General features: G+C 55.5%; 2 protein-coding genes across 9 annotated transcripts in view; one reads left to right on the forward strand and one right to left on the reverse strand.

The window, feature by feature from the left end:
• MMRN2 (multimerin 2) overlaps positions 1–21,772 on the reverse strand; it is a 28,492-nt gene extending 6,720 nt beyond the window's left edge. The window contains exons 1-10 of one of the 8 annotated variants that reach the window (XM_027586515.2): positions 21,508–21,637; positions 20,925–20,982; positions 20,376–20,420; positions 17,878–20,170; positions 12,995–13,123; positions 12,795–12,901; positions 12,614–12,694; positions 11,699–11,863; positions 9,819–11,543; positions 4,544–6,835 (exon numbers count right to left, since the gene is read on the reverse strand). In XM_027586515.2, coding sequence (XP_027442316.1) covers positions 6,453–6,835; positions 9,819–11,543; positions 11,699–11,863; positions 12,614–12,694; positions 12,795–12,901; positions 12,995–13,123; positions 17,878–18,269 — 2,982 coding nt within the window. In that variant the 5' untranslated portion in view covers positions 18,270–20,170; positions 20,376–20,420; positions 20,925–20,982; positions 21,508–21,637 and the 3' untranslated portion in view covers positions 4,544–6,452. The other 7 variants (XM_035724104.1, XM_027586519.2, XM_027586555.2 and 4 more) reach the window with 7 other exon arrangements.
• Positions 21,773–22,521: 749 nt separating this feature from the next.
• Positions 22,522–27,351, forward strand: SNCG (synuclein gamma). The gene is made up of 5 exons (XM_027597072.1): positions 22,522–22,932; positions 23,774–23,815; positions 24,160–24,287; positions 26,734–26,811; positions 27,050–27,351. The coding sequence occupies exons 1-5, from the start codon at positions 22,812–22,814 to the stop codon at positions 27,068–27,070; spliced, it is 390 nt and encodes a 129-aa protein (XP_027452873.1). The 5' UTR covers positions 22,522–22,811; the 3' UTR covers positions 27,071–27,351.
• The last annotated feature ends 477 nt before the right edge of the window (positions 27,352–27,828 follow it).

A 27,828-nucleotide genomic window follows, 5' to 3' on the forward strand; every position in this document is an offset into this window, starting at 1 on the left:
AGTGTCCCGTAAGATGGTTTCTTGAAAGAAGAGCATGCACACTCATGCAGCTTGGTAAAGAATCAGGGATTTCCTGAGCCTGTCAAATACTTGGAGCTTTCCTTCTGTCTGTAAAAGGTTGACCCCAAACCTGGATCAATATATTCATTTTTCCTTCCCAGCATAATCTGTTACTCTCACTGACTGGTTGGAATAGTGACAATTTCCAAGGTTTCTTTAATATTATCAGTAGTATTAGTAGAGAAGACATTAAGAAATGAGGACACTGTTCTTCCAGAATAATCTAATTCTTGTAGGTAATTTCAGGCAGATGCTAATTTAGACATTAAATCTTCATTCACTTGGAGAACTGTCTCCCTGCTGCTAGTGCACGGACCTTTTCTGGCACTAAAGTTAGATGCATGTTCCTAGAAAGCCTTGCTTCAGCCCTCAGGGCAGTACCTGACCAAGTGGACACGGCGCACTGAAGGTGGCCAGTCGGTCGTGTTCAGAGAGGCCACTTAATGGTAGCGGCCCCCTACTGGTCATGGGGAGTTAAATACTGCGAGCTCAGGGCAAGAGCAGAAACAGGCACGTCTCCCGAACGAAAGCTGGAAATCAGAAGGAGGAGACTTAGTTCAGGCGCAAAGGTACACACGCAAAATATGTCCGCTAGAAGCAGAGGCTAGGGCTGAAAGGTTCATCCGTGATTGCCCTTGGAGGTGGAGATTGTGATTCTCGTTTATAGGTGGAAAACATGTGGCCTACCTGTAACTCCTCTGAACTGTATCTTCTTGGCCTTTGTCTCATCACTTTTACACTGAAGTGTCCTATGTATTTTCAGAACGAAGTTCACGGTGATTCTAGATGCTGCTTCCTCCCTCCACCTCGCTTCCCATATCGTAAATTTTATATAGGGAACCGGAAATGTTACCATTATTCAAAAGTCAAAAGTCGGTATAAAATGCTCATGTTGCAAGTATTTTCAGGCTAGAGGAAGAAAGGACTAGGGCCTTCGTTGATGAGAGGGGAGCCATCTGTAAAGCAAAGTTAAAATCTGGCTGATGACAGGGTGATGAAGTGCACCTGCCGTTCTGTTCTCTGTCGCTCTGCTGCAGGACTCAAATCCAAGAAGACGTTGAAAGACATTAAAAAGAAAGAACCGAAAGGCTGCGGCACAAATAATACTGCAATGGAAGGCATTTCAATCAAACACCTAAAAATAAAACTTACTATTTGATTTTGTCTTCATTCTTGGCTAGACTGGCTGGAGATCGAATCTAACGGAAGATATTTCCAGGATCCCTGTTGCCAGTAAGAAGCCTGATGTGTGTCTAATTCAGTCCTTTGTCATTTAACTTATTTTTTCATTCAAGAAACAATTTTCAGAGTGCCTGGGTGGCACAGTCGGTTGAGCATCTGACTCTTGGTTTCAGCTCAGGTTGTGAGATCGAGACCCACGTCGGATTCAGTGCTCGGCGGTCTGCTTCAGACTCTCTCCTTCTGCCCCTCCGCCCTCCCCACTTGTGCACACTCCTGTGATGGTGCGCTCTCTCTCTCAAATCTTAAAAACAAAACGGGATTTTCTTTTTGATGTTTTGAAGTTTAGCTTGCCATGTCTAGATGTATTCTTTGTGTTAGTACTGATTGGGTACTTTTAACCTTTCCTTGAACCTGGGAATTTCCACTATTTATTTCCTCCCTTCCGTTCTTTTACTTTACTCTTTCTAGAATTCCTATGAGATGAATAGTAGGTCCCCTGGGTGTTTCTTCCATATTTCTTAACATGTCTGTTATCTGATCTGTCTTACCGTCTGCTTTTCAGCCCATTTACTAAGTTTATTTCAACCAAATTTTTTTTTATTTGGAAATAATTTCAAAATTCCAGAAAAGTTGTGAAAAGTACAAAAAATGCCATTTACACTTCACCCAGATTCATCAACTATTACATTTTGCCACAACTGCCTTGTTTGTGTGTGTGTATAAGAATTATAAAGGCGCGGTGTTGGAATGTTTGAGCACACGCACATAACCACTTCTGAACTACTTGGATTACAGAGCTCGTGCCTCTAAGTACTTCAGGGATATTCCATTACAAAACCAGTTACATATGATTTTCAAAATCAGAAAAGTTGACATTGATACCATAACAATTATTGGCAATACCATACTCTGCAGACCTTTCCCAGTTCTAATAAAGTCGTTGAGAGCACATTTCCCATGTCCAGAGTCTGTCAGGGATCTTGCATTGCATTTAGTTGTCATGTCTCATTCTTTAATCTGAAACAGTTCTCCAGTTTCTGTTTTTTTTTTGTGATACATTTTCTAGAGTGAAAGGCCAGAGTTTCTGTGGACATACCTGTGTCCTCAGGGCATCCCATTGGGACGCCATGGCGCATGTCTCATTATTAATGATGTCCCATTATTAATTAATCACTGTCAATCCCTTGTTCAAGGTGAAACGTTTCTTTACTGTAAAGTGGTGGTACACCCTTTGTAATTACTATGTTATGGACATAATTTGAGACTGTGTTCTAGCCATTGGTAATTCTAATGTGAATCAGTGCTTACAAAGTAGTGATTTTCTACTTGCATTATTACATCTACATTTATTAATTGGCATTCTGTAAGGGAGAGGTCTGTCTTCTCTTGTTTATTTTTTTGTTATCAGTAGGAACTCATGGATTCTTATTCTATGCAATGAGTTAGAGTCTATTAGGTCATTATTTGTTCTGATGCTCAAATTGATCCAGACTTGGCCACTGGAAGCTCATCAAGTTGGCTCTTGAGTCCTTTTTCCACGTGCTCATCTTTTCTTGAGCACTTCTTACTTTTTGGCACTTAAAAGATGTTCCAAGGGCATCTGGTAGTTTCCCTGCCCCAGCCATGGAGTCAGCCATTTCTCCAAGGCTCTCTGATTCCCTCAGGAAGGATGGTATTTAGAGGCCAGGACCTAAGTGGCAAGTAAGATTTCCAGTTTCCTGTATTGTTTCTAGAGATGTGTATATTCCAAAATGTTCAGTTTTTTGAGTTTTGGATCCTCTTCTTCATGACACTAGTTTTCCACAAATGTTTGGCACTTTGGCATAGTTGCTCACCTTTGTATTTGGTGAACCCCTGCTCCCCTCAGTTCTGTGTTCCTCGGCTTCCTGTTTTTATCAAGAAGTGATGGGGCAACAGCAGTTTCTTAGAGGAACAATTAAGCAGTGCTCCTTTCTTCTTGCCTAGGATTCAGGCTTTTCCCACTCCACGTATTTACCTCCCCCTCCCCCACCCCCGCCACCTCAGCAAGTTTTGTCATTGTTAGGCCAGGTCTGGGGGAGCTTTCTTGACAGAGGAGGATGGAGCAATCCTGCTCAGGCTAGAGCTGGACTGGAGCTCTGGATGTTTTCGAGACAAATGTCCTGGGATACCAGCAGAGTGGCAGAGCATGAGAGGAAAGGAGAGCTTTCAGAAACATTGTTTACAGACCATGCATATCCTCTCCACAATGTTCCTAAACTACAAATTGTTTCTGAAATAAAAGCAGAGGTCAGGTGATACTTTGGCATTATGTTGTGTGTGGGGACACACCTCTGGACTGACAGCCGCGGGCCCTGACGTCGGTTAGGTTGTCCATGTCGTCTGGGAGCTTCCTGCCTCCAAGAGAGTCCGTAGCCGCCTGCAGCTGGGGGCCCAGGATGGACCTGTCCTGCCCGACTCTGGGCACAGGCCACCGCTGCTAGCCACTTAGCAGGGGCAGGTGACAGCCAGGACCCGCTAGGGCTGCCCCTCGGCTGCTCCTCCTCCACTCACTCCCCCCAAGCATGTTAGCGGCTGAGTTTGAGCTTGGCGTTCCCCTGAAATCGCTCCCATCTCCAACAGTCTCAAATGTTTTGGGTTATGGTTTCCTGTTGCTATTTCATTTTATAGTTAGTTGATCCCTTCTACTTCCCATTTTGCAGAAATTATGAAAATTTTCTGATCGGCTTATGGTACCCTTTGTTTTTCAGTATTATTTTTGAATCCGTTTCTCCATCAGATCTGGGGAGGTATGATACCACTCTGTGCTCAGTCCATTGCCTTGTTCTGGATGCCACAAGTGAAGGGTGTCCTAACATTGGCCTGGGTAACTGGGGGTCTATTCAGGGAGCACTGGCAGAGTCTGCACCCAGAGATATTAGATGCCTTAGTGGAGATAAACCTGTCAAGTGAACTTTAGAATTCTTGTTAATCTGGTGTCCTCATTATAGAAGTGTTTAAACAGGAAATTTGCACTTAAACTGGATATTAAGGTTTTGTGAAGTTGGTTTTGTTGAATGGAAAGCATCCTATTTAAAAGAACCACTGTTTCTCTAGTTCTCATCCCAGAAACTTCTGGAGCGACTCGTCCACGCTGCTGGCCAAGTTTACCAGTTGTGCTTGCATTCATAACCCTGTTAAGAGCAGTGGCCATGGGCGCCTGGGTGGCTCAGTTAGGCGCCTGCCTTCGGCTCGGGTCATGATCCCAGGGTCCTGGGATCGAGTCCCGCATCGGGCTCCCTGCTCAGCGGGAAGCCTGCTTCTCCCTCTCCCACTCCCCCTGCTTGTGTTCCTGCTCTCACTGTCTCTCTCTGTCAAATAAATAAATAAAATCTTAAAAAAAAAAAAGCGGTGGCCATGTGAGCAGCAGGGCGCAGGTGCCCCTTATGGAGATCAATTCACTCTGCTTATTATGTGCAAGCCATTCCAAGCGAAAATCTTAGATGGTAAGACCACACCACCCTCAGATCTCCACTTAGTCATCGGTACAGCTTGACCAGTAAGAGCAAGATGGAGCAGAAGGAAGACATGGCAAGGTCTTTCTGGCAGCCAGGGCGACGGGCTACCTGCTCTCCAACCTTCGGTCAAGAACGGCCCCAGTACATCGTGCCTTGGGTTGCCATTAATCTCGGCAGCTGAGAGCTGCAGCCGGCAAGAGGCCCTGGCCGGGGGGAAGGGCAGGAAGGCCAGAGTCAACCCTGTGGTCAAGATAATAAAACACCAAGATACTTAATGAAAGCTATGAGACCAACTGCCTCATACCACAGATGGAAAAAGTTCAAGAGGTGGTGATTTACTGTCAGCGCCAGAGCGGTCTGGCACACTCTTCCTTTTAACGCTGATGTTTTAGCATATCGAGCACACAAAGCTTAGTGGGAAATAAGTTCTGGGGGACAACTGTTTGAATTAATGACCCTTAGGAAACAAGAAGGGCTGAGACCCTTGTGAGCCCTGACGACCAACTCCTGTCCTTTTTCACTGCCCAGTCCAATCCAGTTTTGTTACGCAGAAGAGTATGTTCAACACACACGGGATACCTGGCTACCACAACACAAACACGTCCTAACAACCAGACGGCTGCTCTCGCAAGCCTGTTTGCTCCAGGGACTGTAATGTTTTGAAAACCCTACCCCGATATTGCGGGAACAGTTGCAACTCCGAAGTGTTTCTGTCTGACCAAGTATTCTCACCGCTGCCTGCTGTGGAGGCACGTGTCATGTAGAAGTTACTGGAACTGTGAAGTCAAATACAGCCTGGAATCGTGAGAGTCACATTTATCCCAAATCATTTCATTTTGTCCCATATTTCTACCTCCTTTACCGACTCTTTTCGCTCTCCATAAATAAACCAGGCCGAGATTTGAAGGGCATTGCTTTATTCCAGAGCTGATCATTACCGAAGGAGATTTTGACAATCGTCCTTCCTTTCCTCCCTCAGCCTCCTTACTGGTTAGAGATGCTCATGAGAATGAGGATGGTCATCAGCGAGTGGAGGAAGTAAAAAGGGTGAAGGCTGTACACATTTTAGTTCATGTTTTGGCATGTCTTGGCCTTTATCAGGAGGCAAGGAGAAAAAGAAGTGGAATTAAGATTACAGATAAATTCAAGGAAGGACCGAACCTGAGGGAAAGAGAATTTTGTTTCCTTTGGTTAACTCAACGAGGCCTTTGTCCCCATTTCTAATAGAAGCCAAACAGGTCGGTTTTCTCCTACTGCCCTGCAGTGGGTAGAGACTGGTTTCCAACATTGTCCAAGATGTCACCTCCATTTTAAACATAGTCCTTCAGGGGAGGAATGATTTTCTAGCATAAGATTAGGGAGAAGAAGTGGGAGAAAGTTCTAAAGTTTCCAACCACAGGAGGAGCAACACACCAAAGAAGCTGCAGGACCCAGGGTGTGGCAAAGAGCTGAAGCCCACAATGCCATCCTGCCTCAGACGGCACGCCAAGCTAAGGTTCACACTTCCCCGGGTCAGGTTCTGCCCAGACAGAAGCCTTCCAGTTCTTCTCGTCATTAAGAAATAGCCAAACCCAGTGCATCTAGAGGAAGGCCCCAAATACCGCATCGTCTTTGCAGAAGTTTTCCAGGAAGAACTAGACCAATTGGATGGTCTCCAGACCAACCCTGGCCAGAGCTCCAGGCCAAGGAGAGCTGGGTGAGTCCACGACGTCTGGTCAGGGTTGTGCCCGGCGTTCAGGTCTTGAACATCAGGAATCCCCCGAATGCAGTGCCTGGTGGGTTTCTCTTGATGACTGATCCCTGGGTTAACTCAAACCACACCCTCTCGCCTTTCTGCAGCTCGGCCATAGCGAAGGTCGTGGCCATGCTACCCCTCCCCTCCTCGGTGGAACTGACAGGTGTTTGATGGTGACCTCCAAACACCAGCTGCCCGGCGCCTGACCCTGGGCCAAATTCAACGCTCACTGCAAAAAGATAGACGCCACGCTCCGGGGCTCGGAAGTAGCCATGTTCAGGGAAGTAGCTGCTGCCAATGTTGATGTAAGTGGCATTGAACTTGACCGTCTGCAGCGCAGCTGTGCCTTCTGAAAAGCCGGCATAGAAGGCCACAGGGGTGCCTGGAATGCAGGAGGAACGTGCTCAGTGACTGTCTCTCACTCCCCCTGGTGGGAAACCAAACCCTGAGACCTGCCCTTCTCACCTTATTAACGGTAGGAATAGGTCACTATTTCTAGATAACCCAGGTGTTCCCAATAGTGGCCTCAGAGAGTGGTAGCCAACCGGCCAACACTCACTGGGTCACTAATTGAGAGGAAGGAAAATACGAGTCGGTTGTCTCCACGAGTGTACATTTTTAAAAAGCCCTTTTTCATTTGTTCCCCTTTCCTTCCAACATCCTGAGAGGTAAGTACCCTCCCCACCCCCACCCCCACCCCCACCCCCACCCCCCTGCCGCCGAGGAAACCTTGAGTCTTGAGTGCTTAACTGGTTGTCCAAAGCTGCGTGGCTTGCCAAGGGCAAGACGGGGCAGGCCCCCGGGTCTCTGACTCCCACACGACTGCCACCTCCTGGGGATCTTGAGATACCCAAGGGCAAGAAAGAAAATACTCCCTATCCTCCAGGTAATAATGCTAACACTGGTGAAAGAAAGAACACTGCAGGATCCTTCCTACTGGATGTCTGGCATGGGACCTTGGAGAGAGAAGAGCGAGTGGGACCGGACAAGAAAACTCTTCAAGCGGGTCATCTTAATGTTTTCAAACTTGCACAGAGCCCTAGGGTTACTGATGGGGAAATGGGCCCAGAAAGGGAAAGCCAGCTCCAGAAGACACAGATAATAAATTACCACACTGGGAGCTGTCCTTGGATCTCCTGATTTCCAGGGCTCTTCCCACGTAAAAAAGCATTTTAGCCAGCCATGGGAGGACAAGCAAGATGAAGAGAACACAGGTGCAGGTGTGCAGCCAGAGGGAGCCGCTCCGTGTAGAGGGCGAGTGTACAGTGAGGAAGAAGCCAACGCCGCTACCTGGCCATGACTCTCAGGCGGGGCGGGGGACAGAGCCAGGAAACGGGAAGGGTGAGTCCCAGGGGGTTCTGGCCATGAAACTGGCCCTGGCACCGACGAGGTCATGTTCCCCATGGGCTCCCTCAACTCTCTGTGTGTCTCTCTGTATCTCTCTCTCTGTGTCTCTTGGTTGAGACCAAACTCCCTGTTTCTTCTTAGGGGATAAAACCAAGCGAGGCCTAAAGGAGGGGAAATTTGCATCGTGGTTAGTGCCTTAATCCCACCTACAGCCCCAGCTCTTTGGCTCCCGGTCCAGCAATAGTCTTGTGAATGTCAAAATTTTGCGCTTCTTTAGTTCTGGAAGATTTTCTGAGAATTGGAGAGTTTGGAATAACTTTCCCATTTGTAGTTAAAGTTGTGTCCCGTCAACGGCCCGCGGCTGGCTCTGCAGTTCCCCCAGCAGCCAGGAGGTGGGGCGCTCGCCCAGCCCAAGGGATGCCCGCCCAGCGCGCCCTCTGCCGGTACTTGGCTCTCTCTGCACCCGTTGCAGCCAGCCTGCCGGCCGCTCAGTCCCGCCTTCCAGGCCGACCCCGACCGGCCCCTGGGCCCAACCTGCCCCTCAGAAGGCTCAAGTGTTGTGCTTCTCTGATTTCGCTAGCAGGTAAACTGAGAGTGGCCTTCCCTGCAGGGCACAAATTCAAGACTTGTGGTCTTTCTACAAGACAAATAAGCGGGAATTTTTATTTTTAAGGAAAAACATTTTTTGAAATAAACTATTGCAGTGGTAAACTCAGACACCTAAACCCTCAGGCAATTGAGGCCTTGTACCACACGCAGGAGAAAAATGCTGGATGAATTAGTGCAGGCAGACAGAGCCTTGTCCCTGAAAATGCTGGGGAAACGGGGAAACGCTGACTGGTGTCTACTAAATGTTAGCCCTTATGTCAGGTATTCAGTAAATGTACCTGCTAGTCTTCACAACAAGTCTTCGATGTAGGTAGCGATTCTCCCATTTTACAGAGGAAGAAACTGAGATGAGTAAGTGGTGCTAGAGACTGTGCTCTGTCCACCGCCCCCAGGCCCCCAGGCCTCCAGGGCCGGGTTGGAGAGTCGGCAGGAGCAGGGAGAGCTTGGGGTGGCATCCTCAGCCGGGCCTCAGACTTCCCACATGCCAGGCTACACCGGGGTATAGACAGCCCAGATGGCGGCCTTGTACCTGGTCCTGTGTCTGGATGAGGAGGTGGCCATAGCCCCGAGGCCAGCCTCTCTGGCAGGGGAGAATCACCTGGGGCACGAAGTCTAGGGGTCCCTTTCCCAGGGACACACTCAGGGAGGGGCGGGCCAGGCTCCAAGCCGGCTGCCCAGGCCCAGGGCCCCTGCTTACGGGGGAAGAGCTAGCACCCTAGAGACAGCTTGGACAGGGTTCAGGGCTCCCTGTGCCACTTGCTACCTGTGTGAACGGGACAGTTCCCCTTACTGAGCTGCAGGGAGGACAGCAGTGACGACTGCCGTTGGGCTTTATGATGACTCAACATAGCAAAGGCCGAGAAAGGAGACCTGGTGCAGAGCCGCGAGATGGGCCAACTATGGCAGCACAACGAGCTCCCTTCAGGGCCCAAGGCCTTCCCCTGGATTCCCCTCTTGCGGGGTACTGCCCATGGTAGGCCACACCAGCCCCCGTTCACGTATTTATATGCAGGGGAGCTGATTAAAGATGCACAGGGTGAAGTCGGGAGGACAGGAAGAGCTGCGATGGGGGTGCTGAGGCTGGCAGGAAAGGGAGGCTTTCCCCGCCCGCTCTACAGGTGCAGTGGCAGTGGCCAGCCGTATATCTAGGAGCCTCAAACATTCCATGGTGGGCCTCTGCCCGCTCACTGACATTTGGCTCTTGTGACTTCTACCTGCTTATACTTCAGGTACCATAAGAGGCCTCTGGCCCTGCATGAAAGGGGGATCAGGGCAAAGCCGGTCCTGAGTCGTCCTGACCCTCCATCTCCCCATTCTCTTTCACCTCGCTTTCTTAGAGGCGGAAGAGCTGCCAGCAGACAGCCCTGTCCCCCCAGGCCCACCCCGCCTCCCGCAGCTCCGGAACTCACCTGCCTCCCAGAGCACCGGCCCTTGGACAGGCTTATCCGCCCAAGTCTCTGCTTGCTTCCTGTCCCTCCTCCGGGGAGCTTCCAGACCCTTCTGCTTCTTCCCTTTCCTGCTCAGCATGGTCTGCAGCTTCCCCAGATCCAGGCTGACGTTGGCAGCCACAAGCCCTTGGAAGTTTCCGAAGAGGCTGTGGAAGAGGCGCTGGTGCTGCTCCAAGTCGCGCTCGGTGGCGGCCAGTGCCTCCTGGAGGCCCTCGAGGGAGCGGTTGAGGGGGGAGGCCCCCGAAGCCTCGCAGCACCGGCCCACCCGCCGGAGGTCGGCGTCCAGGCGCTCCAGCTCCTGCGCCAGCCCGGCCGGGGTGGGCCCGCCAGCCCCCGCCGCCCGCTCCAGAGCCGCCACCCGCGCGGCCAGCGCGTCCCAGGCGAGCGCCTGCTCCCGCAGCCCGCTGGCGGCGTCCCGCAGGCCGGCGCGGATCTGCTCGTAGCGCAGGGGCAGCGGGTCGGGCGCCTCCTCCGCCATCTGCTCCATCACCTCCTCCCCGAAAAGGGCGGCCAGCACGGCCTCGTGCCGCAGCGCGTCGTCCAGCAGGGCCGTGAAGTAACTGTGCAGCTGGCCCACCTCGGCCCGCATCTCCCCGTGCGCCGCCCGCAGCGCGCTCGCCTCGCTGTCCAGCGCCCGCAGCTGGCTCCGCAGCCGCGCCCCGTCGGCCCGCGCCCGCTCGCCCTCCGCCCGCTGCGCGTCCACCGCCCGCGACAGCGCCGCCACCGTGCCGCTCAGGGCCTGCAGGGACGAGCCGTCGCGCTGGTGCCGCTCGTCCAGGCTCACCTGCGCCTCCTCCAGGGCGCGCGTGGTGTCCCTCTGGCCCTCGCGGATGACGTCCAGGTCGAAGTAGAGCTTCTGGCAGTTGCAGTCCTTGACGTACTTGATGAGGTCGGCGTGGCCCCCCTGCAGGTGCTGGAGGGTGAGGTTGAGCTCCAGGAGCTGCCGCTCCATCTCCTCCTTGTTCTCCTCCATGATCAGCGACTTCTCCATCAGGATGACGCGCAGCTCACGCAGCGCCGTGTGGTTCACCTGCAGCTCCTCCAGCTGCCGCTCCACCTTGCTGATCTGATCGAAGGTCTCATCGGACTCCGAATACAGCTCCTTGATCTCATCCACGTGCTGCGCCAGGGTGGCCCTCATGTCCGCCAGGGTGCTCTGTAACTCCTCTTCCCTGCGGCCGGCGGCCGTGTGCAGCGCCGACAGGTTCCTCTGCAGCTGGCCCAGCCTGGCCTGCAGGCTCTCCGGCTCCGGCCTGGCCCCGGCCCCTGCCGCGGCTGGGACCAGGCTGCCGTTGGCCCCGACGGGCTCCTGGGCCTTAACGAACCTCTTCAACTTGGCATCCACGTCCGCCTCGACCTCGGAGAGCGACTGCTGCAGGGAGAGGTGCTGGGCGTGCATGCGTTCCTCCAAGTCCTGCCTCAGCTGCCCGACCCTCTGGGCGTTCTCCTGGACCTTGCTCTCAAATTTGGCCCCAAGCTCCTGGAAGTCAGCCCTGGCCACTGAGCTCTCCTGGACCCCCTTGATGGCCTGTTCGTTGGCCTCCACATCAAGAGACAGGTTTCTTATGGCTTGGGAGAGGCTGTGCAGGCTTTGGTTGAGGCTCCTCCAAATGGGGCTGAAATGCACCTGTAGGAAGGCGTCCACGTGGGGCAGTAGCACTTGCTCCAAGGATCTGCCAGGCGCCTCTGCAACAGAGACATGCTTTTACACAAGCCCTGCAGGAGCAGACACCCCTCCCCGGGCAAGGACTGGGCGGGGGGGTCCTCTGAGATGTGGGCCTTCCTCTCGTCCCCTCGGGTATGAGCAGGCTCTGCCTCAGCCCCTGGAGCCTGACACTCACCAGGCTCTGTCTGATTTGCCTCGATCGTGGCAGCTGTGAGATTGCTTGCCAGGGCCTTCCACTGGCCCGGGAGGCCATCTGCCACCTGGTGAATGTCATTCTGGAGATCTCCGAGCAAGCGTTCCTGCTGCTCCATGATGTTGCTGAGCTCAGCTGCCGGGTGGCCTGAAGACACATGAGAGAGAAGTGTGGAGGTCTAACTCCCCAGGCCTGGGCAGATCAGGAGGTACAGAGAAGGAAATTTCCAGGTTCAGATGGAAATATCAGGGAGGTATGTGCTGATGTCCTCCGAGTCTAGCAGCCTTTAGCTCCAGAAGGGGAAATGCATGCCCATGAGCCCTCCCCCTCATCCCAGCACCCATAGCAGACATGACTAATCAATCACGGCACACTTTCCTCCTCAGCTGTGTGGACATGGCCTCTCAACATCATTTGAGGCAGCCGTTGTCAAAAGATAAGTTCACCACATGATGAAACTCATCTGCCATCCCGAACGTGGCCCAGCCTTGAAAGGCCTCACAAATGGTGCCTCTTAGTGGTTCTGTGCTGACTCTAGACCAAGGATAGTATGACTTCCCGGCCTCGGTAGGACACATGTGGGAAAGTTTCTTCCAGGCCATGGGATCTTGTGCCATTCAAGGGTCAGGGAAGGTGCCAGATGAAGCTGTCCTTCTCAGAAAATGGAGTCAAGGAAAAGGGTGTGGTGCTTAGCCAGCAGGTAGTAACAGAGGGCCCTGTGACTCTGGCCTCCTTGGTGTGGGGGTAGGCTGATACAGAGCCATGGAAGGGCCCCTGCTGATTCTGGGCACAGAGTTTTCCTGAAATGGCACCACCCTATCAGAAGAGAAAGGGCCTGGGCACATGTGTTCTTTCTGCCTGCCTGCCCTTCCTGCACCTTCTAGGGAAGCAGCATACCAGGTTCAAAGCCGACTGGCCCATCCCAAGGCTCCTGGAGGCCATCACCTAGATCTTCAGGCTCAGGGACTGCCGTGGGATCTGTGGAGAGGAGGCAACAGATAGTGACCCCACGGGTCAGAGGAACTGCCTGACCTCTGGGGTCAGAGGTTGGAGGGGAGGGAGCCCCGGGGAGCCCTACCGTGGTGCTGGCAGTCAGGGCCTGCATAGCCGGGGCAGCACCTCCAGGCCACGGAGGCCAGCACCTTCTGCTTGACCTGGTACAGTGGCTTGTGTGCCATGCGATACCTGGGGAAAGAGGGGCCAGTTCAGTGACTCCAGGGTGAGCCAGCATGGGCCTTGGATGGATGGCCCGCCCTGCCCCATCCTGCCCCCACTCACATGACTTTGACTTTCTGGCAGTCCGGAGTCCCCTGTGGACATGGCTGCTGTGAGTGGACGAGGAATTTCTCCGTTTTGCAAGCAGCTACAAAGGTGACCAGCCTGGATTTCTGGTAAGGGCACCAGTTACTGGAAAAACAAGCCAGAGGAGAGGGCTGCCGAGCCACGCCCAGGTCCCACAGGACCCTTCCTAGAGGTCAACAGTGGAGCCAGTGCACCACCCCTGCCTTCCGGCCCCACCCCATGCCCAGGATTCTAGAATCCATTAGCTTGAGAGGGGAGCACTCTGCATTATTCATCCCTCGACTCCAGGACAAAAGCTCCACAAACCCTCCTGTGAGGGCATCTACTCTACCGCCTTCCAGGAAGGCCCTCGAGCAGGGGCCAGCACAGAGAGGCTGGAGAGCAGCCCTGAAATCACACAGCAAAATGACCCACGGAGCCAGGAGGGCCTCTCCCTGTTTCTCTTGGTGCCAGGGAGGCAGCATAGTGCTGCTGGGGCTGGAGGGTCCTGGGTTCAAACCCTTCACACTCCGTCTGTGTGACCTTGAGGGAGGCACTTACGGAGCTCCCCTTCCCCATTCCTCAGCTGGAGATGATAATACCCTCCTCCAGGTGTGCGGATGAGTATCAAGGGCCTGGCTCCTGACAAGTGCTCAGTGAACCCTGCTGCCCTGCCCCATCACCACTCACAGGTTTCCTCACACCAAGCAGGCTGCGGGGAGGGCACCTGCTCCCTGGCCGCTCCCCGTGATGGCCATTATAGAAGTGGGCTTTCAAACAGTTGTGGGAGAATGCAGCTGAGCTGAGCAGTCCCTTCTCTGGGCAAGGTCCTACAGGGTGCTTAGGGGGTCACATTCAGCATCCTGAACACCTGAGGGGTAGCCTCTCCATCTCTGCCCTTTACCAGTGTGTGTGGTTGCAAATGACCAGGAGCAGGGGTGCTCGTGGCTGGCACAGCCCCAGCTCACTGGTCCAGTGACAGCCTTGAAGGGCTCAGTAGAATATGTGAGAGGGTCCTTCGCCTGGTAATCAGCTCCCAGAACGGAGCTCTCCAGAGTTGCAAGCGGCAGTGACTTCCATGGCTCAACTCAGCTCAGCACCTCTTGGGGACTGGGTGCTGGGCTAAAGCTCAGCAGCACTCAGCGCCAATATGGAGGAATAGACCTTCCCTCCAGGGTCCCCAGGAAAAAGCAAGCAATCTCAGATGGTGTGGAAGGTGGTAGCTGGGGGGACTTTCAGAAGGAGGTGATAATTTGGCACCAGGGACTGTGGTAGAGGTTCTGGCCCGCTGAAATGCAGGGGCTGGGCCAGGGAAGAGCTGCAGAGGTAGACAAGCCAGGCTGTGGAGGTCTGAGTGCTAGCTGAGGAGCTGGACCATGTCCTGAAAGCACAGAAAGGTGTGTGTGTTTGGGGCGGGGCGGGGGGGGGGGGCTTGAGCAGGGAAGTGACATGACAGAGCCACCCTGGTTCCTGGGTACAGAAAGGACAAGAGGGGCAAGGTATAGGTAGGTGGCTGTGTCAGGGATCTAGGTGGAAGATGCTGGCAGGTTCCATGGGTAATGGCAGTGGGTATGGAGAGGAATGGCCACACTTGTCAGATATTAGGGGGCCGTGTTCAGGGCCTTGGAGATGGAGGGGCCATCGGGCTGAGATCTTACTCTCTGGAGCTGGTCTCTGTCCTGGGGCTACCAGGCACACGGGATAGGGGTAGGGCAGGGGAAGGATTGAGGGGGATTGAGTGACCATATCTGTTTTGAAAGCTGAGGACCCCCAGTCTGATTTCCCACTTGGCTCCTAAAAGCCTGGTGGGCAGATTTTACCCTCTTGGTAGCAGACTGAAAAAGCTTGTCAGGAAAATGACCCCACTCAAGAGGAAAGAGCTAAAAAACAATAACATCAGGGGCTCCCCCAGTGAAATAGCCCAGCAGAACATATTATGACAAACGAGGTCAGAAAGCTCCATCCATTCACCCAGCTTCCAATCAGCTTCTTAGTCTGTCTACTCTCAAGTGGGCAGATGTCCAAGATGACTCCTGAGAAAAATCTCTAGTACAAAAGAGGGAGGTCAAAAACAAGCAATCGGAAAAAAAAAATCAACTTGGACAAAACCAACACTGGGCAGAGAAGAGAAGTCCATCGAATTTGTAATAACAGCCCCAGATCTATGACAGAATTTACTACATCCAAGGAAGAACCGGAAGCTACTTTAAAAGTGGAAGAACATTCAGAGAATGAAAAGGACCCTTGGAAATTAAAAATATCACAGTAGAAACGCAAAGGAGGTTTTTTTTTTTTTTTTTTTTTTTTTTTTAAAGATTTATTTATTTATTTGAGAGAGAGAATGAGATAGAGAGAGAGAACATGAGAGAGGGGAGGGTCAGAGGGAGAAGCAGACTCCCTGCCGAGCAGGGAGCCCGACGCGGGACTCGATCCCGGGACTCCAGGATCATGACCTGAGCCGAAGGCAGTGGCTTAACCGACTGAGCCACCCAGGCGCCCCGAAACGCAAAGGAGGTTTAAAAGAAATGTTAGAGGGTACAGTTAGAGAAATTTTCCTAAGAAAAGAGCAAAGAGAGAAAGAGAAAACAGGAGAGGAAAGATCAGAGAAATAGATCCTGGAAATCTAGCATCCAAATAATAGGCGTTCCAGAAAGAGAAGAGCGTGAGGAAATCGTTGATGAAAAAAGTCAAATATTACAGAAGTGAAAGGCTTGAACCTCCAGATTCAAAGGGTCCACCAGTTACTTTCAATATGATGGAAAAATTCAATATCATCGTGAAATTTTAGAACTCTGGAAATGAAAATAATTCTATTCTTTCTAGAGAGAAAAATCAACACACACACACACACACACACACACACACACACACACACACACACATTAGCACTTAGAACGGCCTTGAACCCCTCAACAGCAACACTGGAAACTAGAACACAGTGGAGAACTGCCTTCAAAATATGCAATGGGGGCACCCGGGCGGCTCAGTCAGTTAAGTGTTTGACTCTTGGTTTCGGTTCCAGTCATGATCTCAGGGTTGGGAAATCAAGCCCCGCACTGGGCTTCATGTTCTGTGCGGAGTCTGCTTGTCCCTCTCCTTGCTCACACTGCCCCTACCCCGCTCAAATAAATAAATAAATAAATAAATAAATAAATAAATAAATAAAATCTTTAAAAAAATACAGAAGGAAAATATTTCCAATTTAGAATCCTATACTCAGCCTAACTATCAATCAAAGTGTAGAGAGCAGAATAAAGACATTTTTCAACAAATCAGATTTCAAAACCTTGCACACCCAGGACCCCTCTTCAGGGAGCTACTAGAACAGTGGTTTGCAATCTTGCCATCAAATCTTCACATCAAAACCCCTGTATAGCACTTTATAAAGAAGAGCCTCTGGGCTCCACTCCAGGTCAATGAAGCAAGAGTCTCTGGGATTGTGGCCTGAGCATCAACATTTTTAAAACTCTCTGGGTCATCCTAAGTCACAGCCGAGGACAGAGTACCATTGTGCCGGAGATACTACACCAACACAGGCCAGAGAACCAAGCACGAGGAAGGAATGGCCTCAGGAGACAGACGTTCCAGGAGGGAGTCGGGGGGAAGGAGAGCCCAGTACAGTGATGGGCAGTGGGTGTGGGGCCAGTGTCCAGACTGGAGCACAGCTGGGGCTCTGAGAGCGATGTCACTGAGAAGACACAGGTGGTCAAACACCTGACACGGATGAAAGGGGAGAGCAGATGTGGACAAGTGGCCAAGAGTTTAGGATTGAGTAGTGACAGACACAGGGAACGAAGCCAAAGAAACAAAAAAATAAAGACAGTTGTTTATTCCAGGGAAGACCAAAAATATGAAGTGTGCGGGCTGGCGGGGGCGGGGGGAGGGAGGATTCATAGGTTTTTTCCAAGTCTTCACTCTGAGTAGCATACATAGTCGTATAAATGTAAACACTCAAAATGACAATATGGGAGGATGATGGATAGGCAGTGCGTGTGTGTGTGTGACCACGCATGCATGTGCACACATTCTTGCACGCCTATGCATGCATGTTGGGGTTGGAGTATGAAGTGGGACTGAGAGCTGAATCACGGATAATGCTATGTCCCAAGAAGTAGCAATATAAACATGTTAGTTAGAGATGTGGGTAAATGCCAAAGGATTCACCTAAAGAGTTCAAAGCATTGCCTTTGGGGACCAGTGGGGGTAGGGGCTTCTGACTGTCTCAACCAACTTTGCAGAAGGTTTGACTCCAACCCAGAGGGTGAGCACAGTTTTTCCATAAAGGGAGAGAGAATAAATATTTTACACGAGACTGACTACATAATTCGTAGTGTCCAGTGCAAAATGACAATGTGGGACAACAATAGAGATTAAACCAAGTGTGGGGCCCTTCTGTGGGCACGCCCTGTGTGACGGCTCAGGTCACGTGCCCATGGAGCGGGCCCTGACTTTAGGCAAAGAATGTTCACTCAGTGCGGAAAGAGCGACTGTGACAGTGCTGGGCCCAGAGTTTAGGGACCAAGGGTGAGACGGCCACCTGCACAGACTGTTCCAGGACCAGAAACTCCAGCCTCCACCCTACCCCCACCCTGGGTCCCATGGAAATGCTGGAACATGGGTCTGGGGAAAAGCATTTCTCTAACCGGTGGTTCTCAGTGGGGCGGGGGGCGGTGGGTGGTGGGGAGAAGGGACTTCCTCCACTGGGAGGGTGGCCGTGAACCTGGCATCTAATGCGCGGAGACCGAGAATGCTGCCGAACACCTCGCAATGCACACAGCACAGCCCAGCATCCCCGCGGCCAAGAATTAGCCAGTTCCAAATGCCAGTAGTGCCGAGGTTGAGAAACACCCACTCAAAACAAAGTTCTGTTCATTGCTCACCCTCTGAACTGCTGTGGAGGGTCCAGAAGGCCTGTGCCCAGGCGAGCTGGGTCTGGTCCAGCCTGCCAGCCAGTGACTGGGACTTTCCACCTCGAGCTCCTGGAACCGGAAGCGGTGCCGCCCACCCTTCCTGCCCAGGAACTTTCTCTCCTGACCTGCCCAAACCTCGGGCTCCAACTATTCTCCCTGCCCACGCTCCTCCACCCCCCACCCTTGGCAGCCCTATCCCCTTGGCATAGTACAGGCCGCTGGCCCAGAAGCCCTGGGAACATTCCTGACCTTTGCTTTGGTTTCCTCCAGCTCCTGGCAGCTGCATGCTGGCCCTCCGAGCCTGAGCCCCCAGCCCGGCTCCCTGAAGCTCTCATTGTTCTGCACCCCCTTTGCGCCCTCATCCCCTGGGGCCAGCCTAGAAATGAGTGCAGGGATCCTCCAGCGGGTTTGGGCTGTCCTGGGCCTTTGACATGGCCCCCACCTGAGGCTTTGCCCCAGTCAGGAGAGTGCTGGCCCCTTTGGAGCTTCTAATGCGAGCTCAGAAACCTGGGCGCCCCCCTACAGTCCCCCTTCCTGGGCTCAGGGTGACTGTGAGCAAGGCCCTTCCCCCCTCCCCAGTCCTGGCAATGTGAAGAAGATTGCCACCTCTGGCCCCTCCCTTGGGACAGAGAGAGGGGCTATGGGGGAGGCTGAGCCAGCTTCCAGTAGGGAGAGGTCTGTGAGCTGGAGCCCCCCGAATTATGGATGTGCCACTGCCACTGTCCACTGGGACACTTCACTGCCAATAGAGCCCGCCTCTGACAGCCCCTTCCGTCTTTCTGGGGAAGGAGGGCGTGTTCTCTGCACTCTTGCTTTCTGAGACCTCAAATGTGGCCTTGAATACGACCACTCCAGGGGAGAATTTGTGGGGCTTTGTCTTTGAGCTGGAAAGGGGCTTTGGCAGAGGAACCTGAGGCCCACTCGATGTCCAGAGTGGGGGTTCCCCGAGTGCGCCCAGGGCCCTGTACTTCTGACGGCAGGAACAGGTGCAGGAGGTGCAGCCACGGCCGTGATGCGTGGCCTGGGCTCCGTCCGTCCTGTGTGACCTCCAGCCATGTGCAGGCCTCCCCTGGGCCACCAGAGCTCAGCTGCACCCCATCACAGATGCTACTTGTGCGTGGGCCAAGAGAAGCTGATGCCGGCAGGCAGGGCCAGCTGGACTGCTGGGAGCAGCCTCTCCTATACTACTGCCCATCCTGGGGGGACAGGACAGCGGGTACCCGGGATTTGCAGCCCACTGGATGCTCTGACCTGTCACTTAGGAGCTGGGTGGCGTCCCCATTCCTCTGAGCCTCACAGCAGGGAGAGAGCCGAGGGAGCTGCCTTGTCACTGCAGTGTGGAGATGGGGCACCTTGCCCAGGGCTCAGCTTGGTCCTCAATGCAGGCTCAGCCCTGCAGGGGGAGCTAGTGCGGGCTCTGAGGAGCCCACCTGTTAAACCGCCGCGGCTCAATTCCACTCCCACCAAAATCGGGGAGCATCGAAAGAGCCACCTCCCCACGGAGTCCAAATACACATGTTGCTGGGGGTCCCAGAGCCGTGGGAAGCACCCAACCATGTCCGGCCTCCACCCTGGGACGTGGCATCTGGCACCAAATTGTTCCATTCGAACTTCTCCTTGGAAATAGTCTAATCTGAGCCCATGTCCAGGGTCTGCCAGAAACAGGTGTGGGGGTGGGGCAAATGCAGGCTGGGAGGCCTGGTTCTGGCAGCCAGGGGCTGAGGGTCCACCAGGCTTGTCCCTGATGCTGCCAGGCCCCACCTCCCCTTCCCCCTGTTGCAGGAGGGAGGCTGGAGCACAATTTCCGCCTCTCCCTTCACAGAGCACGGGAAGCAATCAGCCCGAGGAAGCTGAGCAGCATTTCCTTCCTTTCACACCAGCCCCTCCGGAGGCCTTGACAACCTGGGCTGGGCCTATGGGGACCACAGCTTCTGGGTTGTGGGCAGGAGACCCAGCAGGCCTGCTGGGACCCCCCAAGGTTCCCCTGGGACCGGGGTATTCCTGGGCTGGGACGCCCTTCTATGTACATCTGCACATGCTCTGCACACACTGGGACCGACCAGGGAATGGATGAGTGAGCTCCATGGGGCAGCCCACAAGTCCCTCCCCATAGCCAAGGGGGTGTGGAAAAAGAGGAATGTCTCCTACCTTCTTCTGATCCACCTGGAACCCTGAGCCTCTCTTTTATCAAAAAGAAGCAGGCAGCCCAAAGAAAGGGGCATGGAGCTAGTGGCTTTGGGGAAAGGAGGCTTGGTTCTTGGACCTGAAATCAGAGTTGGGTGGCTGGAGTCCCCCACCAAGAATCACCCGCACCATCCAGCACTGAGCCGGCCTGGTGGCGGGGCAGAGATGGGGAGGCTCCCCACTTGGCCAGCCCCTCCCTCACTGAGAGTCGGCGTGCACTTGCTTATTCTTTCCTCTCCATGGGCAAATCTGCTTTTGGGAAAGTGTCCAACAAACACATTCACCTTGAAGCGTCAGAGCTGTATAGAACTGTCCCAGGTGGATTCATTCTGTAAGCCAACGTGACAGTGAATCTCAGAGAGCCGAATGGAAGACTGTGGGTGGGTGTACATTGACCCCTTTCACCCTCACCATATAAACACTCTTACCAAGTCTGGTTTGTGCGTGTGTGTGGTCAGGGGTGCGGTACACATATTAGGCACATCTGGGGGTTGGGGCTGCCTCTGGGTGCTCAGGGACCAGAGCATGAGCTCTGAAGTCAGACTTAGATCGTGGTTTCTAGATCTCCTTAGCTGTGTGATCTTGTGGCAGCTGCTTAGTCTCTCTGAGCCTCGGGCTCCGCGGCAACCCGGGCTGTTGGGAGGATTCGCTGAGATAACACTTGGCAAGGTGACTAGCCCGAGATGGACCCAGTAAAGGACCTGCTGCTCTGACAGTGGAGGACCCGAAGGAGGGACCCACAGGCCAAGCACCTTATCGGCAGGGGGCCCCAGGGCCCGGACAAATACAAGGCTGGAAAATGGTGTCCTGGTTCGGTCCCAAGACCATCCTACCCATTTCCAGAGAGGCACTGAAGCGGAGCTCCCTGGACGCCATGGCCTCCTCCTTGTTCTGGAAATAGAGCAGAGCACCCTGTCTGCTCACTGCCTGTCCCTCGGCCTGAGGGCCCACGCCAGTCCCCTGGGGGCAATCAGACAAAAATCCAGTCCCCAGGAGTGTCTGTCTTCTATGACTTAGGCCAGGCCAGCCTCACCTAGGCTCAACTGTCAAGAGTTTACTTACTTCGAAGAACAGGAGCCATTGCCAGGCCAGCTGGAAACTTCTGGAACTACTGCCCCTCATCACCCCAAGCTAAGCGGTTGGTGGCAAGAAATGCTCCTGCCCGACCTCCAGGTCCATTCCCTGCCATGGGCCAGGCAGGGAAGCTCCTGTGGTGCCCAGTCCGGGCTGCCTCGGGGTGGCCTCTTGAAAGGAGCCTGGCATCTGGCACCTCATTCAGCCTCACAGCTGGCCCAGCAGGTAGATAGTTGTAGGTCATTTCACAGATGGGTAACTGGGGTCCCGAGAGACCTGTCCTGGCTGAGCTGGGACTTGGATCAGGTACATGACCTCCCCCAAGGTCGAGGTCCTTCTTACCGTCTGCTGGGGTCCCTGCCGGTGTCCTCAGCCTCCGCCCTCCAGACCCCAGGTGGCCTTGGATTTTGTGGATCCGAGAGCCCGCTACCTGCGCCCTGGGCCGAGGCCCCCAGCAGCCCCCAGCCCAGGGGACCTCCGAGGCCAAGCAGCAGTGTCAGAATCATCTTGGCAGTGGGGCAGGCTCAGCCGCAGCAAAGGACTCCACAAACTGCTGGTGAGGGTGACGTCGTCTTCAAGTTAAGTCTCAGAAGGAAAAGAAAGCACAGGCACAACAAAGAGAGGAAGTGGCCTGGGCCGGCCCACCCGGTGAGACTCGTCCGGCCTCCCCCAGTGCCCCCCCCCCCCCCCCCCGCCACCGTCCCCCACAGAGGCAGCCAACAACTCAGGCTGGTTCCTGTGCCTCAAGAGGACTTAGGTCAGGGACACTGGAGGTGTGGGATGCACAGGGAGGCAGCCCCACCAAACATGTCCCCATGGGAGCTAGGAGAGCCCAAGCGAGGAGGTGGGGGCTGCAGGAAGCGGTCAGGTCAGTCTCAGGAAACCTGCTGCCCATCCATGCTGGTGGCCAGGAAGCGGGGGGCACTTGATGCCTACTCAGCACCTTCCACCCCGGGGGCTGTGGGAGCCAGCAGGTGGGTGGAGACTCAGAGAGAGTAAGGAGCTGTCCTAGGGTCGCTCGGGCATTGGGGAACCCTTGCGGGCTCCCCTGCCCCAGCGCCCTGGCTGCCCTTGCTAGAGCCCGGGGATGGGGCCGTCCACGGGGCTGGTGAGTCACCAGGCAGCCCAAGCTGGTCTGGGAGGTTGGCCACTGTTGCCTGACAGGCCCCACGGGGCCCTGACCCCTGCCCTACCTGGGACGCTGGTAGCAACGGCGCCTCCCCTGCCTGACCCCCTCTGTCCCAGATGGATCAGACACAACAGGCCCGGGGCCTGAGAGCCCCCAGCCGTGGCGGCCGCTGCGGGTGGGCAGGGCAGCGGATGAATAAGGGGCAGTGATGGATAAGGATGTGTGCAGCCCCCTGCAGCCGCCCTCCCCGGAGGGCAGGGGGCAGGAGGGGAGGGCTGGGCAGCAGGGGCGCAGGGGAGCCGGACCCCCGCTGCCCCGCCCCGGGGGAAGGTGAGGGCGGGTGCCCTCCCCCCGCCCTGCCCGCCCCGCTGGCCGTGCTCCCAGCAGCCGGCCGCCGCATCATCAATATTTCATGGGCGTCAGTAAGAGGCGGCGGGGACGGTGGCTGCAGCAGCATTCTTGCCTGCTCTAGCCACAGCTCTCTGCACGCGTCAGCCTCCCTGCCCTGCCCACCACCATGGACGTCTTCAAGAAGGGCTTCTCCATTGCCAAGGAGGGTGTGGTGGGCGCCGTGGAGAAGACCAAGCAGGGGGTGACGGAAGCGGCCGAGAAGACCAAGGAGGGGGTCATGTATGTGGGTGAGTGTGGGCGAAGCAGGGCGTGGCAGGGTGCAGCGGCTGGGAGGCCGGAGGCGGGGGTGCCCAGTTTCCCAGGGCCAGCCTTATGCCCCAGCCCCAGGGAGGCATTTTGGGTGGGGGTGAGGACCTGGCTGTTGAGTCAGGGTCTCCAGGCCCTGGAGCACCCCCATGCCCCTGTACACCACCCCTCCAAATCCCCCAGTGTCTGCTTTGACTTCCTCAGGGCCCCAGGGTCTCTGGGGCAGAACAGCAAGAGGGCACTCAGCCCTCACACACACCTGTTTGTGCACGCACACACATGCACACACGCACGCGAGCGTGAGTGCGAGTGCACAAATGCAACCCAGTGTCCCCCACCCCAGTATCACCTGCAGGCCCCTGGACTCAGATGAGAAACCACGCTGAGCCTGGAGCCTCTGTGGGATGAGCAGGCAGGTGCTCAGCGGCCACGTCCCAGGCCCCCACCCTGTTCAGAGGGAAGGGGTGGGCAGGGGAGAGGAGCCCGAGCCCCACGGTCCGGGGCAGCCCCACCCCCCTTCAGCCCCTTGGAAGCCGGTGACTCAGCTCTGTCCTGCTGCTGCTTCCGAGGCCCAGGCCTCACCCGGGCGGGTCTGCACCCTACCTCAGGCCTGGTCTCTCTGTTCTGTCCTGTCCACTTCCCATCCATCCGCTTCCTCCAGACACAGCCGGAAGCAGCCTTTGAAGGGACTGCTGGCCCCCAGACACCATCCTCACCCCCTACGGACCCCACAGCTTGTCCAGCTGTTCTGTGTGTATTTGCCCTCCCTTCCCCTCCCCCAACACCAGGAGGAGTAGGCTGACGCTTCCATTTCCTCCCCAGGAGCCAAGACCAAGGAGAATGTTGTGCAGAGCGTGACCTCAGGTGAGGAGCCCAGGACCAGGGGGCACTGGGGCTGGGACCTCCAGGGACTGCAACCTGGTACTGAACACCTGAGCCCAGGGTCCTCCTTACCCCCCAACTGGGAGCCCAAGCTGTAAGTGGATCCAGACTCCACCAGACCCTGAGGCTAGACCCAGGGTGGGCCCCCTGATTCCTCCATCTGCAACAGGGCTCCCCTGGAGTCAGAGAAAGGGGTAGCCCCGGGCCTCCGGTAGAGCCAGAGTTTTGAGCACCCTGAGAAAGGGGCTGCTCAGCCTGACTTGGGCAGGCCAGGCCCAGGCGGGGACGGGGCAGGAGGACCAAGGCCAGCCAGAGTCCTCTTGCAGTGGCTGAGAAGACCAAGGAGCAGGCCAACGCTGTGAGCGAGGCCGTGGTCACCAGCGTCAACACGGTGGCCATCAAGACGGTGGAGGAGGCAGAGAATATTGCCATCACCTCTGGAGTGGTTCGAAAGGTGAGATCGGGTCCCAGAGAGGATAGTTGGGGAGGAGGCAGTATTGCCTCATGACGTATAAGGAAGCAGAGACTTAGGGACCCATGATGCGTGCTTGGTTTTTCTCACACCCATTAATGCCTAGGATCCTCCCAATGACCCTTGTGAGGGGGGCAGTTTGGGCCCACCTGGAAAGTGAGGCTCAAAACCACGTCCTCTTGATGCTCAGCATTTGGGAGGCACCACATTTCACCAGTGAAAGCAGGGTCCTGTGGGCCCCCTGTGGTGACAGGCAGCCTCCTAGGCCATAGACACTGGGCTGGAGCTACCAAGTCACCGCCCACAGGCCTGGTAGCTGGCCTCCGTGCTAGGGCCTGGTGGGCTGCCTTCACCTCCCAGGAGGAGCAGGGCAGCAGCGCCCCCTCGTGACAAAGCAGTGAGGGTCCTGACCCCGCCCTCCACCTTCGTGGGTGCTAGCGTGTGCGCCCGCGTGTGTGTGTGGTGTGTGTGTGTCTGTGTGTGCGCGCGCACACGGCACATGGGCTTGCCAGCTGCTGGGAGCACGAAGAGCAATAGGGCACTCCCAGGAGCCAGAGGCCCGTGGGTGAGCTGTCCCAGCACCCACCACAGAGCACGCTCTGCTTGAAGCACTTTACACTTACTAATTCATTTAATTGGCACAAAATCCCCAGAAACAGGGTGTGGAAATGAGGCCCAGAGAGATTACGTAAGGTGCCCAAGTTCCCAGGGCAGACTCTGCAGGAGGGTGAGGTAGCAGTTGGGAGCCCGGTTTATATGGGGGGCAGGTACAGGCCGCTCCGGGCCCCCAGCAATGAGGATCCCTGCTTCGGGGAGTGGGTGAGGGGAAGGGGGCCACCTAGGCACCCACTTTCAGCACCAACAGAGGGTCCCCATGTCCTTGGGGCGGGCAACTGCTCCCTGTCCTCATTCCCAGCTCTGCCCCTTGCTAGCTATATGACCTTGGGAAGCTGCTCAACCCCCTGGCACCTCCATTACCCCATCCGTAACATGGGAGGGGCTGAGAGTGCCCATTTCCCTGTGACGATGTATGATGCTGCAGGGAAATTGCCCCTCAGGAAACCGTTACACCTGGATCATGGTGAGCACCCAGCAGAGGCAGGTGACTATATCATCATCATCATCTGTGCCTCTGGGCAGGACCCATAGGTGCTCCAGGAGACGCCAGGCCCCTCCCTCTCCCACCCCCCAGCAAAAGAGGCGCTGGGGTGGGGCCAGGCTGCCACTGGGCCTCTGAGAGGGAGTCTGGGCACTCCTCTTTGGCCTTGAAGGAGGGCCGGTGAGCCCATGGAGTCACCCCAGGTCCTAGGGTGTGGGCGGCTGCCCCAAGGGGACATTTCCTGGTGACACCTAAAAACCAGTCGCACTCCCTCCCCAGTGAACCACAGAAGGATGCAGTGCTGCCAGTCTGACAGCTCTTCCATTCCGCTGGCCTCATGCACCTGCCCTGGGGTGGCAGGACGAGGCAGGGAGCCACCTACCCTTTGCCTGGAAGGCCTGCTCCAACTCTAGCTGACACAGTTGGGTGCCCTTTTAAAGCCCCAATCTACCAAGCATGTCCCAGGGTTAGCACGGAGATGGCAGGATCCTCTAGAGGTAGGTGCTAGGACTGGGATCCAGGCTGATCATCCAGTCTGGTCCTGCCCACAGCTGTCACTCAACCACCCCCCAGGCAGGCCACCTTAGGCAGTGTTTGGCTGGGGGTAAGGGAGTAGGAGACAGGTAGTGGGGAGGATGGTATAATCCCTACTGACCTCAACCAGACCAGCTTGAGCCCAGAGCCCATCCAGGAGGCAGGGAGAGAGAAAGATGCTACTAGGGATAGGGATGGGCCTGGAGCAAGCCGAACCTGATCCTTACCAGCTCCATTGCTTTGAGCTCTGAGGCCTTGAGCTGGATACTTGGCCTCCCTGGCCTCAGGATCGCAGTACAAACAGTGATGGCATACCCCTCCACCTAGGGTTATTTGGGAGCTAAGTCGGACAGGGGTGCATGATCATGTGATTCGGGGGCACTGAGGGTGGGGTCAGGTCTCAGGCTTCAGGGCCACGGCCCTCCCCCACCCCACTGCACCCCACCTCACCAGTCCTCCTTGGTGCAGTGGCCCAACTACAGACTGCCCAGAGACTCCGCATTAGCTTAGGGGGTGTAAAGCGGGGCTCCAGGATACTTGGTGCCCCCAGAAGGCCTTGGCATCCTCGGACAGAGCCCCCACTGTGGGCCCTTCCATGAGGCTCTGTCACTCCCGCGGTCAGACTGGTCTTCACTCTTCCCTCCCCTCCTGCCTTCTACATACATGCAGCGAGGTGACGAGGGCCTCTGCTCGTCTTTGAGGCCAGGTGGGTGAGCCCTGGTTGCAGAGCCGTGGGAGCCTCTGCACGCTCCACATGGTCCCACACCCCCTTTGTCCCCCTTGGTTCCCTCACAGGAGGACCTGGAGCCTGCCCCCCTGCAGGAGGACAAGGAGGACAAGGCAGCCAGAGCAGAAGAGAAAGCGGCTGAGGAGGTAAGTGCCGGGCTCCCGGACTCCACTGGGCAAGGCTGCTTCCGTCCCAGGGACCCAGAGCCCTCAGGGCCGCCTCCTGACCTTCTGCAGCCCCTTCAGCCTGAGGGTGAGGTCCCCTCATGAATGACTCCCTCAGGGTGGAGGGGCAGAGACGACTCCCGGCCCCAGCACCCTCGGGCTGGCTGCTGAGGGTTGGGGCCTGGAGCTGTGTGTGAAAGTCACTCTCTCTCTCTCCCAGGCCAAGAGTGGAGGAGACTAGAGGGATGCCAGTTGGCCACGGAGCCTTCGAGGAAGAGCCCTCCGCCTCGGACCCCACCCCCACCTGGCACGCAGAGTGCCCAGCCCTGGAGCGCGACCTGGGTTGCCCATGTTCCCACGCCCACACCCGGCCACCCACAGGCCTGCCCCTCCTAAGCTGCCTCCGACGCCTTCACCTCCCTCACTCCCTCCCTCGAGGCCTCCGCCCCTGGTCCTTCTGACCCCACAGATGCTGAGGTGAAATTTTGTTTTTAAAGATTCCAAATGAAACTCAAGACCTCACCCCTGGCCATACGTGCCCATGCTTCTGCTCTGTGCTGCCTCATCCAGGAATAGGAATCCGGCCAGCCTGCTGGTGGGTCTGGGAAGCAGGTCCGGGGCCAGGTACCCTTCGGGCAGACCCTAGGCATTTCGGGAACCTTCTGAGAGTAGGCACTGCCTTCAGGGAGCCCACACCGTTGTCTTTTAACATGGAGAAAGCTGCCCGGCTTTTGGCTCCCCCAGACAACCTCACACCCCTCCCTGGAACAGATAGATGGTAACCTTCAAAGATGTGACGTCTAGACCCAAGACCTCTTTGAGTCCTCCTCAGTGCAGAAGGACATGACCCCATAGCTCCTCCTGCCTGACCCCACCTGACTTCAAGTTCCCACCAGCTGGGAGCTGGGCTTTCCTGTCCTTCACCAGAAGTCCTGTCAAGTGTCATTAGAAAAGAGGACAGCTGAGATGCGAGAAAGTGAGCCTCCACCTTGAAAGTAG

This window comes from Zalophus californianus, chromosome 15 (genome assembly GCF_009762305.2).
Source record: "Zalophus californianus isolate mZalCal1 chromosome 15, mZalCal1.pri.v2, whole genome shotgun sequence".
NCBI lineage: Eukaryota > Metazoa > Chordata > Mammalia > Carnivora > Otariidae > Zalophus > Zalophus californianus.

Excerpts from the sequence above, each read along its gene's own strand:
- SNCG (XM_027597072.1), top strand. The coding sequence starts at position 22,812 with ATGGACGTCTTCAAGAAGGGCTTCTCCATTGCCAAGGAGGGTGTGGTG. Across the intron at positions 22,933-23,773 it reads GGAGGGGGTCATGTATGTGG|GAGCCAAGACCAAGGAGAAT; the intron begins GTGAGTGTGGGC and ends TTTCCTCCCCAG. Across the intron at positions 24,288-26,733 it reads CCTCTGGAGTGGTTCGAAAG|GAGGACCTGGAGCCTGCCCC; the intron begins GTGAGATCGGGT and ends GTTCCCTCACAG.